At 41.9% G+C, this 14,845-nt stretch overlaps 1 protein-coding gene across 2 annotated transcripts in view; it reads left to right on the forward strand.

Annotated features, from left to right (window-relative positions):
• Positions 1–10,810, forward strand: part of STK32C (serine/threonine kinase 32C) — a 236,383-nt gene extending 225,573 nt beyond the window's left edge. For both annotated transcript variants that reach the window (XM_048505245.1, XM_048505246.1), the window contains exons 9-12: positions 422–547; positions 724–855; positions 1,753–1,820; positions 4,170–10,810. In XM_048505245.1, the coding sequence (XP_048361202.1) occupies positions 422–547; positions 724–855; positions 1,753–1,820; positions 4,170–4,308 (465 nt within the window). In that variant the 3' untranslated portion in view covers positions 4,309–10,810. The remainder of the gene's footprint in view (positions 1–421; positions 548–723; positions 856–1,752; positions 1,821–4,169) is intronic.
• Positions 10,811–14,845: the final 4,035 nt, after the last annotated feature.

Consider the following 14,845-nt stretch of genomic DNA (forward strand, 5'->3'; position numbering starts at 1 on the left):
GAAGAGGTTGAGCACATATTATGCTTAGAAGTAAACAAATGCCCGCTCAGGGTTGGTATAAGTTCATGACAGCTGGTTGTTATGTTAGCTTGAAGGCATGGTTGCTGTTTCTGCTGGTTGGGTCTCATAGGGTGCCTGTAACACTGGAAACCAGAGATTATGAAGGATGAATGGCAAATGCATTTGTTTACTCCCCAGCAGTGCTGGTCCCAAGAAAGCTGCAGCAATGGTGTGAAAAGGAGCTGCATCATTCAGCCACCCTGTTTAGCCTCTTGGTTTAGTTGTTATTTCTGGCAGGTCACACAGAAGGAGCAATCATGCTGCACAAGTAATCAGCCCAGAGTTCTGGGTTAAAGCCATTTGTACCTTTAGCAATCGTGTGTTGTCAGGACAAACTGTGCCACCACATTTGCAATTTCAGCTTTTGACAGTGAACCCTGAACATCGCTTCTCAAGCTTAGCTGACATCCAGACTTCATCTTACTTATCCAGCGTGGACTGGGATGAAATCTGTGAGAAGAAAGTGGAGCCTGGCTTTGTTCCCAATGTAAGTCAAAGCACCACGGACATTTGCTTCTGTCCCTGCTGCCTGCTGCTAGGAAGGGTGGGGTTAAAACCAAGGACTTGTTGAGACAAACAAATTCGGTACAGTTTGTTTTCTGCAGTTATCTTGCCCATAAATCACATGGCTCTGAGACAATATCTTGGTCTGATTAAAAACAGAAAGGTCGTCTGCATTGCGACCCCACCTTTGAATTGGAGGAGATGATCTTGGAGTCGAGGCCATTACACAAGAAGAAGAAGAGGCTGGCAAAGAATAAATCCCGGGATAATAGCAAGGACAGCTCACAGTCGGTAGGTATTTCCCTGCTTTTTAAAACGTAAACAAAAGAGGGCATTCAGCACCAAAAAGACCAAAATGAAACAACCCAACTCAGATAATGGATTTGAGTGCTGCTCTATTTTTGCTTTGCCTAACACCCCAAAGTATAGGGCTTCTTTTAAGTGCTTTCATTAGACAAGAATTAAAGGTATCTCTTTGATTTTCAAGGTCTGTGATTTGATTCCTCTGACACAACTTTATAAATAACTGGTTCGAACATCCAACGACAAACCCTTAGCCAATTATCGTACAGGATGGCCATTGCCACTTGCACAGCAGATGCTCTACAGCCTGGCAAAGGCCGCCCTGCCCCCTTCTGCCTCCAAGCACACTGGGTCATGTAGGGCCTGGCAAGAGCTGCCCCCTCCACCTCCCCCCCCATGCTCGCCAGATCACAGAGGGCCAAGTGAGAGCTGCTACTGCCCCGCCCCAAGCTTATTGGGCCGTGGAGCACCTGGCAAGAGCCTCCCCCTCCCCCTCCCACACCCATGCTCACTCCCATCCCCCATACTATAAATAGATTGCTTACATGAAATGGGATTGGTATTGTTATATTTTGTATGTATTTGTACCGGCTTAATTTTCTATAAATTGTGTACAATTGCTTTAATTTGTCATGTTACGGTTTTGGGTTTTCACTTGATGTCCTGGGTTCTATAAGCCATTTGGTTGAAGAACAGCCACTCCACATACTCCACTTATGGGATAATGAAATCTTAATAATCCTGAAATCCTAGGGAGGAAAAAAGAATCCTGAAACAGTACCAGGATACCCGAATACCATAAAAATGCTATTTATCCCCTTACCAAAATCAGCATTGTTATACAAAAACTATAAGCTAACTATATTTTTTTTCTATTCTTTATAGGAAAATGATTACCTCCAAGACTGCCTTGAAGCAATTCAGCAAGACTTTGTCATTTTTAACAGAGAGAAGTGAGTCTGGAAACATGCTGTTAGAAAGAGCAAAATATCACTCAGCAGCTGCCTTTGAACACATAGGGATTATAGTTAGCTGTAGGGGGAAAAAGGAGAAAGTTCTCAGAAGTAAGAAAAGTTTAGCCTTTTGGGCTTTTATGTCACATCTTCCTCTTGGCTTCTGAGTCACAGTGCAATCCTGTGCAGAGTTACTCCAGTGCAAGCCCACTGAAATCAGTGGATTTAGGTTGGAGTAATTCTCTTTAAGATGCAGGGGAGTACAAAAAGAAAAGGAGAGTCTACTAGATCAGACTAATGATTCCTGATTGTCCTGTTACAGACAGTGGCCAGGTCAAATGTCCCACAAACCCACAGTTAGGTTTCCTCCAGTATTCCTGGTATTCAGAATTATACTATCTCTGAACATTGAGGATCATTATGGCTACTAGTGATTCATGGAGCTATCAGGCATTTTCTAATCTCGTATAAACTTGTGGTTCTTATTACATCCTGAGGGAGTGAGGTTGACAAGTACTTGCTGTGTCTTCTATGAACTGACTGCCTTCTACAAGTGCTGTCAAGAGGGCAGCCATTGTAGGGTTGTGCCTACTACCCTGAGTCACAGTTCCAAAGGTCAGATCTTCATCATGTCTTCAGTGGCCAATCAAAGCAGTGGGGATGAAAGTTTGGTCTCTTGCAGAACTCCTTGTTCCCTAATTCCTAATGACATTGCAACAAAATAGACCTTGCCAAGTTGGCATGATAGAAATCACAAGAACTGCACTGACAGTTTCTTCGCTCAGGTAACCTAGTGCCTCCTCACAGTTGTGTTTCAAGCATCAAAACATATTGTAAGAGACACAAAAATGGTCCCAAGGTTCGCCATCTGTCTGTCTGATCAAAACTTTCCCTGCCAAAATTGTTCAGTGGTGACTTGTTCCATCTGCCATCAGCCTAGTCCTGTGAGATGTGTCAGGACCTAATCTGGCACAGCCTCATCCTGTCATGTTCAAGTCTGTGTCCCTTCCTGTGTTAATGCCAGCACTGCCATGAGTTCAGATCACTCTTGGCAAATGGCAGTGCAGGAAGCAACCAGTGTGTCCTGTATCTATGGCCTCCCAAATTTTGTGCAGGTTTGAGCCAAAGTATGGCAGAATCTCTGGTCCCTATGTTGTAATTTATGGCCCAGTCTTCCTCACACTGTATTGTCGAAGGCTTTCACGGCCGGAATCACTTGGGTGCTGTGTGGTTTCCGGCACTGGTTTCCGGCTGTGTGGTTTCCGGCTGTGTGGTTGCCAGCCACAGATGCAGGCGAAACGTCAGGAGAGAATGCTGCGAGAACACGGCCATACAGCCCGGAAACCACACAGCACCTTCCTCACACTGTTTGTATATGATGAAAAGAAAAGGGAATGCCCATTCTGAACTCTTTGGGTGGAAAGGCACAATAGAAATGTTCTAGAATGGTCAACCCTAGCTTCAGATAACCACCTATCTTCAATCTATCAGTACTGGCTCAATGAAATTTCCGGCCTTCTCTTGGTTTCCAAATGAGTAGCAGTTCTCTCTGCCCATTGTGTCATTTTTCCTGCATACTCCTGTTTTTTTATCCAAGGCATTGAGAGCTGCTGCCCACATTTTGAAGAACACGGTGACTATTTTAAAGTATGTGCCTAAAATATACAATGTAACTTAGTTTGTATAAATGTGATGCAGTGGATGACATGCACATTAGAAAGATATGATTGACAGCAACTCCCACTGAACATGAACTGAATGGCAAATCTGGATTTGCTTCTTTGAAGTACGCAAAACAGTTACGAAATCTTTATACCGTTCAGTGTTGCTGTATAGGTAGAAATATTAATAATGAAAAATAAAATGTTTCGTGGTAATTGAAGTGAGATTCTCACATTTTAAATTGGAGAGGAAGAATGGAGTGTAGAGTTGCTGGGAAAACAGAACATATGTAGTTTGTAGACATGAGTCCTGCTGTAAAAAAGTTGGTAATTTCTGTCTTGACGGAAGCTGTTCAAGCCCTGTCCTTAAATGAAATCTCATTTTATGTTATATTGTTCATCTCAAATCAGCAATAATTTCCAGTGGTATTTTCTTTCCTATTTTTCATTCCATCCTGTACTGACCTTCAGGTATAAGTAGTTGACATTTCTTGCTTTGCCTTGGCTTCCCATGAACAGAATAGACTTCCTCATCTCCCCTAGCCTGCTGAAGCTTGATACCCTTCCCAAAATGCTGCTCCTGAATGAACAGGGGTCTGCAGTGTGGAAATGTTCTGCTGCAACCATCCAACCCATGGCTTCAGTCATTTCTCTTTTGTCTAACAGGCTTGTTCTCTATTCTGTGCAGGCTGAAGAGGAGCCAGGATCAAGTAAATGAATCCATTTCACCCCCTGAAACTACTGATGAAGCTGAAACAGAAACAGAATCTGAAAATTCCAACCTGAATATGTGTAGCTCAGTATGTTCTTCCAGTGGCAGCAGCTAGGGCTACAAAGACAAGGCAAACGGTCCAGGAGCTTGCGTGTCTCTTGAATAAATCATTCTCAGGTTGCACTGACAAACAGACCGACAGTACACTGAGTACTTTAGTTAAGAAACCAGAAGAGGAGTCACAAAAATCCACACTGTAGAGCCGTAGCAGAGGCAGCTAGTTCTTACAGAACTGTGTTCATGGATCAAAATGATTGCCAGTCACCTGCTATGAGAAAAGATACTTCGCTATGCAACACTTTGCGAACACGGGGCCATTTCCTTTGTTCCCTTTTCTTTTTACAGGGGCAGGTAACTTTCCAACATGTATTTTCAGGTGTTGAGGACAAAAAGACAAGAGTCTAGCATAGATCCAAGGTATTACAGAACGAAACTGCGCAAAGTGGGATGGGAGGACAAGGGGAGATGGGAAATGTGCTTGTAAACTGGTTGTTGCTGAACTGCCCATGTGCTCCAGCTGACAAATGTAAGGTAGCCTCTCAGCATTTTCAGAGCCTCTGAGGATCTTGTGGAGTAAAGTAGTTGCAAGTAATGCCTAGGGACTGAGCTCAGCAGGTAACATGTATAGTGACATCTTGACTCTACTTGACCTCCACTGAGCCTAGGGTGTCAGGATACTCACAGCTAGGGCTACCAAATGCACCAGGCTGTGTAGCTGGAACTTTCAGAGGGTGCAGTGTAAAGTAGGGCATTGTTCTCAACATACTGGATCTTTTCACATAGCTCTCCTAACTTCACAAAGCTCTCCTTACTTGCAAGAAGCATGTAGGCTACAGGCAGGTAATTCAAGGTTAGTGTTGATTTTTTTTGCCCTGTGAAGGAGCAGGGCACCACTTGGGCAAGATGCAGAGGTGAGAGCTATCAAACAATGCAGAGAAAGTGATGCCCATTGTGTCCTTCTGTTGCCATGGTTCAAAGTGTAATTTAAAGTACTGTATATATAAAGTACAGGCTGTCTTCATCTGTAGAGGACAGGAGAACTCTGATGTTTGCTCCAGCTGTGGCTATTGCCTTTTTATATGTTTCCAAAGCCTTTGTCCCCATCCCCACATCATGATAGGCTTATTGGCGTCGTCTACTGTATAGTGGCTTAAAGTGACTGTTGGAACACCTGGAGCCCTCAGTTCCAGGAGGTTGAATCTTTGTGCTATACAGAACCCTTGTACCTGTTTTCACTCTACCTGTTTGTTAGTCCATGTCTAAGAGATTGCCCCTTTTGCATCCTTGAAGGAAAGAGAACTTCGCATGCTTTCAAGTCGGAAGAATTGTTTTCTACTGTCTTAACGAGGTGCTTGCCAGAGGTCAACATGCCAGGGATTGAACGGCAGCCCTCTGGTGGCAGGAATCTGTACAGCCTTAGTTACAAAGCTGCTACCATCTCTGAAGCCGTTCTTTATCTTATATGCTGCCAGAGACCAGCGATAGCCTGGTACTCACCCCATCTTTCCAAAGGTGCAACATATGATAATACATTTGTGATGATTTGTTAGTGATCTGAATTTCCATAAACACAGTGCCCCATAACAGTACAATCCCCAGCAAAATTCCAGCCTCCGCTTCAGCTGACTCTGCTTAGGATTGCGCAACAAATGACATAACCGGTATGCAGGAAATTTTATACTGGGTGACTGCCAAAAACACGCTTCCCTTTCCACAGTTTTATGTGGAAGCCAGTAAGCAAAACAAATGTGCACAAATCCAAATGTCATAAAGTCCTCCACCAGACAAACAAGTCATGTTCCTTTCTGGCATGATGTGTACCCAGAAGCCAAAGTTTTCTTCTCATGTGTTTTGGATGTATGGCATGTGCTGTTTGCATTTGAAAATGTAGAAACTGCTGTAGATCTTGGTAATGTTGCAAGTGTCCTTATCTCATGGCGGTCTGTTGAAGAGCTGCTCCCTTGGCTCTTGGACTTGTACCAGGAGGAAGATGTTTAGGCTGCCTCCTTGCACGTGCTTGCCCAGCACAGTGCCACAAAACCTGACGTTATGCAGTCAACAGAGGTACAGCTGAACATGTTACCAGAAATGTTCATAAGCAAAGAACCAGCATCTTACTCATAGAACACAGTGTGCAGCTGCATTAGCCCAGCATTGAATATGTCCCAAACTATACAGGTGAAGTGTAGATTGCTAACTATCTGTTTGATTGCACTGAAACACCTCAATGAGAATGATACATTTACCAGTCAGAGATGAAAAGTGCCCTTGGGGAAGATAGCATGGTGATAAATATTGCGAGTTCATTAAAAGCCAGTAGGACTTAAATAAGCTGATCTAGATTCTTATTGGCAAATAGGGATGCACACTGGAAAAAATTATCATTTTAATTCCGAATCACAGTTTACGAATGGAAAGATGTATTGGTTTTAACAATTCTCAGAGGTGGTTGGAGCGTTCTCAAATGAGATCAGGGCCCTGCAGAACCAGTCACTGATCCGCAGGGTCTATAAAACAGCTATTCCGCCAAACCTATGGTTGAGGGCAGCTACAGTAATTCCAACAGAGCTGGCTTCCCTGCCCCTTGTACTCTGTTCCTTGTTTATTTTGTTGTTCTGCTCTTTTTCCCTCCCATTTTTGATTAGTTAGCCTGATTCTATCCCCATGAGTTATCATGCCTAGAATTTTAACCGTTGCATTTACTATGATTTGTTAGTGTAAGCCGCTCTGAGCCCATAAGAGGAAGAGCAGCCCATAAATATGAAATAAATAAAAATTTAAAAGCTGTGATTTATTCCATGGAGATACTGATTGCCTTGCATATATAACCTACCCCAGAGAAGACCAGCTAAGTCAAATGGTTTTTAGCAGTATCTGACTGTATACCAGTATACAATGGCTAATGAATTTACAGAAAGTTGATCAAGTGGGGCACTTGATTCACAGTCACAGTGTTTGAATGAGATAAGACATACAACCATTTGTGAAGAACTTTAATGTCAATTTCAGTGTGCAAATTAAACATGTGCTCTGATTTCACTACCAGAAACCAATGGGGTTGAAAAGTGCTCTTGGCCTTACTGTCCCCAAATACACCCCATCCTTCTCTCCAGTTATCAGAATACTTAGCCCCCTGGTTCATAGTAACCAGTTTTGTCATAGGAACACTTTGTAAATGGTACTGGGGGGGGGGGGCATTCTCCTGGCTTTTCGATCTGAAAAAAAACCCCACAACATACCCTTCCAAGGCCAGCAGTGTCTGTCTCATACCTTTCATTTTTGCTCCTTTTTTCTAAGCAACTGTAGACAGAACAAGTCATGTAGACATAGCAAGTCGTGGTTTATATATGTTTCGTGTGGCTTTAGTTTGCCTTCTTACCAGGAGAAGAGGAGGAGGGAACATCTATTAGGTCATCCAGTGGACTCTGAACAATAGGTAGATTCTGACAACCACAGACCTTATGCCTCCTGCCTAGAGAATAGTTTTGTGTGTTGGTAAGTACATAGCTAGGTAGTCTTCTCCAGTCCTCGATCATGTTAAGTTCAGTGCTAACACCAATGCCTGGGAAAAGCTGATGGATCGTCTTAGTCGCACCAGGATTACAAGGGCACGGTCGATCCATCTGCCTATGGACAATTGACTGTGCCCTTATAATTCCAGTGGAACTGAGATGACTGCTCATATTTTATTTCATTGTGAATTCTGTTGGGATTAAGAGCACCTTAATTTTGCTGCTGTTGTCTAGGCTTCATAGACTTGATGATGATGCCTTAGTAAAATGCTTGCTTGTGGATAAAGATACTACCATCCATCTCTTATATAGTGGCAAAGTTTTGCTATATTGCTAGCAGAATGTGGAGCAACCTGATGGGTGATCGGTGATATACAAATACTCTGTATTATTTGTTTACTTGTTGATTTTGTTTATAGGGTGTATTTTTTTTTGGTAATATTGCTGGTCAGTGACTGTAAGCAAACTAAACTGATGGGTTGAGATGCTGGGCTGGTGCATAGAGTTAGAATCAGCAGCCATCCTGAACCCCATACAGCCATGAGAGCCAGTTAAACTTTTAAAGTATGTTGCAAGAGGTGGTTGCTGGGTGAATCCTCCATCTGATAAACTTTAGTGATAGCAGGACTAAGATTTTCCTTTTCTTTGTTCATTTGCCAGTTTCACTTTGCCCGGCAAAACCTTACACTTCAAGTGTATGAACGCTACTGTACAGCTAGTGATTCCCCCACCGCCCATCCATCTGCTTCACCAAAACTGCATTCCTGGTTCACAATAGCACAAACCTTTTAAAATCAAAGATTTAATGCACAGTGTTTTAGACAATGAATTGTTTTTTTTAAAAAAAGTCTGTTCCTATCTGCTTTTACTTACAACTAAATCTGTGTGCTTTCCTTATCGCTATGAAGTATAATATTATTGGGGATACCATCACAGAGATCTGTGGTGCCTATAAAAACATTTCAAAATAAATGATTTTAATGAGGACAGAGGTGATCAACGTCAGCCGTCAGCTGACGATAGCTGATTTATGTTGGTGGTTAGCATTTATATAATTTTTATGAATGGATATTCCAATCAGCTTTTACATCCGTGGCTATTGTGTGCATTCCTAAGGGATGGATTTAAGTCAGTAAAGTAATGAAGTCCATGTTGTATTAATCCTTTGTGTAAATTTTGTATACCAGCTAGTAAGTTCCTCTCATTCTTATGCATGAACAAGTACTTTAGGGATGTTGAGGGGGACCGAGAAGTGAAGAAAGATCCGTTTTATCAACCTAATAGGCTTTGTTATGCAACAATAATAGAAGCAGCATTGTGTATATTGGTTAGAGTGTTAGACTAGGGTCTGAGTTCAAATCTCCATTCTACCATGGAGCGTAGTGGATGACTTTGGGCCAGTTATTCTCCTTATTGCAGATTTATTATATGGATAAAATTGACAAGGAAGGAAACCATGTAGACCCACCCTGAGGAAGGATAGAATAAAACATTCTAGGTAGATCCTAGGACTCTTGAACACTCACTGGGAAAACCAGCATGGTAGAACCTACAAAAAGTTAGACTTGGACCAGAGAGTCACAGGTCTGAATCCCTGACCAATTCATCTTGGGCTGGTAACTGTCTCCCAGCCTGAGTTACCACACAGGGTTGTTATAATAAAGTGGAATACTTCACCTAAAATTCCTTCAGTGGTAGGAAACAGTTTGTAGATAAGCTACTTACGTGAGAGAGATGCACGGCAAACAGAGAGCAGCAAAGTAGTTGGATTACTGGTTGGCTTGAGAAGTGGTTCTCCCAGCATGTGAACATTTCAGTACAGGAGAGAAAACCAAGACCCTCTAAAGCCTCAGAAAAGAAACATTCTCACTAAAAACAGATGTTGTTTCAGAAAAACTTGTGAGAAAGGAGACTTCTCAACAAAAGGAAGAATGATAAAGAGCGGCTGAGATTTACCTTGGCTGCAGTTGCTGCCCGGGGGTGGGGCAGGGAGAGGGGCAGGCCCAGCTGCTGGCATGAGCAAGTGATGTGCCTGGAGGAGGCGGGGCCACGGCCTTATATGGGCAGGCCAGGCCATCCCGCACCTCTTCTCACTCAAGCACCGATGGCTTCTCCCGCCCTCCCTCATGGGTCTGAGTTTTTTGTTGTTGGCAGTCTGGTTATGGTGATTGCTGTTGTTATTTGCATTTCATCTGTCACAGCCTGGCAGGTTGCACATGGGGAATGATCTATTCAGGGGAGGAGGAGCCTGTGTGCCGGCCCTCCCCATTTGGTGGGGGCCTCCATAAGAGGCCTGGAGGGATAGAGCGAGTGGCCCCTGGCAGCAAGGGGAGTTCATCCAGAGGCCAGTGCCCAGATTGTTCCCACTATCTTTCTGCTTCAGGCATTGGTGTTTTCCCCCACGCATCAGGCTGGGAGAAAGTTATTACTGGGGGACAGCAGACATGTTGCCTAGTGCCGGATCCGTCCCCTATTCTGTGCCTCTGCTTCCTTTTGCCAGCACACCAATAAAACAGCTCTGGCCAAATTTTACTCACACATTGAGGTTTTCTGGGTCTCCTTTTGTCTCCTCGGACTGCTTCCTCATCCTCCTCAGATGGCAATGGAAAAGGATGAGTTTTCCTAAATGCAGCAGTGCGGGGTTGCAGATCTCTTGAAAGGCCATACGCCTGATGGCAGTTTGGACTGAGCGATGCAGCAGCCCCCTAGGGCCATCCATATACACAAACAACCACTGGACTAAACCTCATAGATGTCTTCTTTTTTTAAGTTGGCAACACAAATCTAGGACAGTGATGAATTCTTAGTGTCTTGCAGCTTACTGTTCTTTTGTTAGATTCTTCAGTGCAACTTTGTTTTGTAAAATATCTTTGTAAACCAAATCCAGACATTTCTGTCAGTTTTATTGCATGAAGATGAGGGGTTTATTCTATGAAGAAATTTCAGTTATAGCAATATGTTTGTTTGATTTTTTGCATAAAGCTGCAAAAAAACAAAATCCCATTGCATTTGTGGAGTAATAAATGTGTACTTTTTTTAAAAAAATGGTGCATTGATATTTATTTACAGGCTCACTGCTCAGCAGTGGCAGCAATTCACAACAGGGTGCAAAGAACTATCACAGCCAAGAAGCAGCCATGGAGGGAAGGGAGCCTTGTGCCCTCATTGGCAGATGGCATAGTTTAAACCCCATGCTTGTCAACAAAATAGTTGTACCTAGTGGGACCACTTATATAAATATTTTGCTTTGCTGCATGCCCCTGGCCAGTCAGCAGCCAGGCCCCTGCACACAGCCAACCCCCTCTGCTCCACTTCCTAACAGTGCAGGTCCCTTAATCCGTAGTTAATTGTCCAATGGTGGCATCTTTCTCCAGGGCCTTTTCTGCACAAACCTTTTAAGACATTTTGAGGCAGGAAATAAACATTTCCTCCATGGAGTTTCACATTGTTTTTACCCCCAAACATTTTATTTGCTGCCTCAAAATGTTTTCAATGAATCCCATTCTTAAATGATTCTGTTTGAAACATTTTGAAAATGTCTTCAGTTCCTGAGGGATTAACTAAGTTTCTCATGGTTCTCTGCCTTCCTAAACTTCCTCCTCAGCGCCATTTTCTGAGCTCAGTCCATTCGCCTCACCTGTTTATGTGCAGCATTTCTGTTTGTTTTTATTTTTGAGGGGCCAATCTTGGAAGCATTGAGTGTATTGGGAGTAGAGAATTGCAGCACGAGGCTTTGAAGCACTGATTCAACACAGAATTTTTTTTAAAAAAACCAGAAAAATAATGTAATGGCAGCCATGAAACATTTTGAGGGGATGAGTCTGGACATACATCATTGTAAAGGGGCGGTATTGAAAACATTTAAGAAACATTATAGGTATTTTGTGTGGAAAGGGTCATACTTCCTTAGGAGCTACAGCTGAGCAGAGAGCAGCTTGCTTTTGCTCACTCAATATCTAACTGTAAACATGCCTGCTTCAAGCCATGAAAGGCCACATACGTGTGGCACTGGTCTTCTACGCCCAGATCCCTACATTGAGTGCAAACTTGGGAGAAAGATATTGGATCTTCTGCTAAACTGGAACAGCAATTATCACTTCCTGGCTCAAGTAACAAACTGAGACTTTCACAGGAATTTCACAGCATTCCTGATACCAGTCATGTTCCAATTCATTGCATGGAACAGCCAAATTAGTCAAGATTCCTGTGGCGAGACTAAAGCACTGTAACTAGGGAAACTGCAGTTTTCCTCTTCTAAGATGTCAAGGATAATCAATCATTAGTGATAAATTCAACTGACTTCTGCACTTTTAATATACATGTTGTGTTCTGAGACAGTTGACCCCACAACCCTGAACTAAATACTGTTGCTTATTACCACTGTATAATGGTATATAATCATATTACCATGATTATTACCATTGTGTATTTCTAACATTCCATCCTGTCAAAGATGCACCCCACTGTGCCTCTGCACTTTTCGTGGAGTGATGATGCTTAATCCTTAGGAAGGTTCCTGCATCACAGTCTGCAGGCATACACAATTCTTGAGCCAAAGCCTGTTTCTGTGCACCTGGCTGATCTTACTGTGTGTTATGTGTCGTCAAGGTGATCCTATGAATTAATGGCCTCCAAAATGTCCTATAATTGACCACTTCACTCAATTAATCTGATATCTCATTAACTCTTCTTTTCCTAGGTAATACTCTCATAGCTCTGCTTGGCTTTGTCATCTATTATTCTGTTTGAAATTTAAAAAGCCATGGTAAAATTGACACTGAAGGTCTGGTTATTCCACACAGGGATCTATTGCTCTCTTTCTCCACTAGAGGGTGGTTGGAGGCCATGTTTGTAATGGAGTGCCCCCCCCCCACAAATAAAATTTAAAATATAGAAATGTCCTAACTCTGCACCTAACTGCAGTAATGTTCTGAGGAAATGTAATGTCTCATGTAAGGAACCTAAAAGACTCAAAGGATTACAAAATACATTGAAATAAGATGCCTTATTCAACAGGAATCAGTGGTGGGATTCAAGGTGGTGGGACTCAAACAATTTAACAGCTGACTGTTTACAAGCACCATTTTAACAACCAGTTCTGCTGACGTGGTGCGAACCTGCTGAATCCCACCACTGACAGGAATGTAATGCTGTGGACTGTGGTGGCCCTCTTTTGTCTACTAGTACTGAGACCAAGGTAAAGGGCAGGGAATAAATGCAGATAAATAAATAGTACAGGCTTTAATAAGTAGAACACAAAACTTTCTTTAACCCTTTTTGTCAGTGAAATTTTGAAAGCCACCAGCTCCTAAAATATATAGTATTTTCCATTACTGTGTATGAATGAGAAAGTAGAAGACAGCTTCTACTTTAAATTTTTAAAATTAATGTTATATTTAAAAGAATAGAAAAGTTAATATAAAATGAACTTTTACAGATAAAGATAACAGAAAATTACATCTGTATAAAAAAATGAATCTTGGTCATTGTCACATGCTAGATTTCAGAAAGCCATTCTTATTGATCATTATTTAACTAGAATTATTCTTTTAAGTTTTACCTTCTTTTTAAAGAGGTACCTGCTGAACACTACACATAATAACTACAAATTGAACATCAGCCATTAACCGTAAATACCGTAAATTATGCTAGTTCCCTCATTAAAACCTATTACCATCAATATTAATGCAAAACACGAAAATATAGTATAAGGCAGTATGTCTCATACATATTAGTTAGTTTTCTAATTTGCAAAAGCATTACTGAGCTGTACCAGCACCATACATAAAATATAACTCCCACTTCTCATGGAATTCCTGTTTCAGCCAACTGTTTACAAGGCTGGTAAGTTTTGCCATTGTATACGCTGTTCCACATAAAGACTGAAATAAAATTGTAACTTCACCCAGCATTTCCTCCTCCCCCGCCCCATACTCCATGCTTCCCAATTGTCATCCAGTCCAGATCAGGCTGTAACATGTGAGGTGTGTAGAGCACATGGACAGGGGGTAGGAGGAAATAGTGGATGAAGTTACAATTTTACTTAGGTTTTTATGTGGAACAGGGTATACATATTCTCTTATCTTATCTCCCCATATTTCTTGATCCAGATTTTTGCATCTATTAGAAATTTGATTTTCAGTATTTTTAAAATTTCTGCATACATTCCTTTCCAAACAAATTTTCATTTTTTTTTTACAAATCCACCACATATGGTACAATGTTCCATATTCTCCTTGACATGTCCAACAGGTTCCTTTCAACTTTTTTCCACTTTCACAATGCTTTTTGGAATAATGTATCATCTGTAAATCATCTTGTACTAATATTCCCTCGGTGATTGACAAGTTCTGAATTTAACATCTTTCATCCATAAGGATTCCCACCATACTCCCCATGGGGCGGTGGAGCATGATGTCCCGGGCAGAGCAGTGGCAGAGGCGTGGCCGGGCCGTGGAGGGGGTGTGGCAGGGGCAGTGCTGCGGCAGGGCATGCCGCGCCCCGGGCGCAGTTTCCCCTTGCTTTGCCTCTGATTCCTGTTGTAGAAAAATATTTCTTCTTGAATGTTTTTGCATCCATTTCTCCATACGTTCTCCCACTTGTTCTGTTTTAGTCTCATATTTTAGTGGGGGGAGTTTATATTCTTCCTAGCAAATGCTGCTTTTGTTGAGTAATTTCTATTTCAAATTCTGGCAACTCCCTTCATATTTCTCCTGTTACTTTCAGTTCTCTTAATCTTGAAGCTATTTGGAAGTATAACAGCCATTGTATTTACTTTCCTTCATCTTGCACCTCTTGCCACAATTTAATTTCCCCTTGTGTATTAATAATCTCTTTATAAATGACACTGTCATTATTCTTTTTCAAATGTTAAATGACGGTGACATTAGTGGTGAAACTGGGTAGTTTAGGTTTTTTTATACTTTTTTGTCAAAATATCCATAAGCCCATTTCTTATTACATGGATATCCTTTAGATTTAAACATTTAATCTGTCTTGCTTGCTCTGCCCATAAAAAGTTGTGAATTCTTACATTTAACTTCGCTGAAGGCAGCTTCTACTTTCAGCTCATAGGAAGAA

Source organism: Sphaerodactylus townsendi, linkage group LG08, assembly GCF_021028975.2.
Source record: "Sphaerodactylus townsendi isolate TG3544 linkage group LG08, MPM_Stown_v2.3, whole genome shotgun sequence".
Taxonomy (NCBI): Eukaryota; Metazoa; Chordata; class Lepidosauria; order Squamata; family Sphaerodactylidae; genus Sphaerodactylus; species Sphaerodactylus townsendi.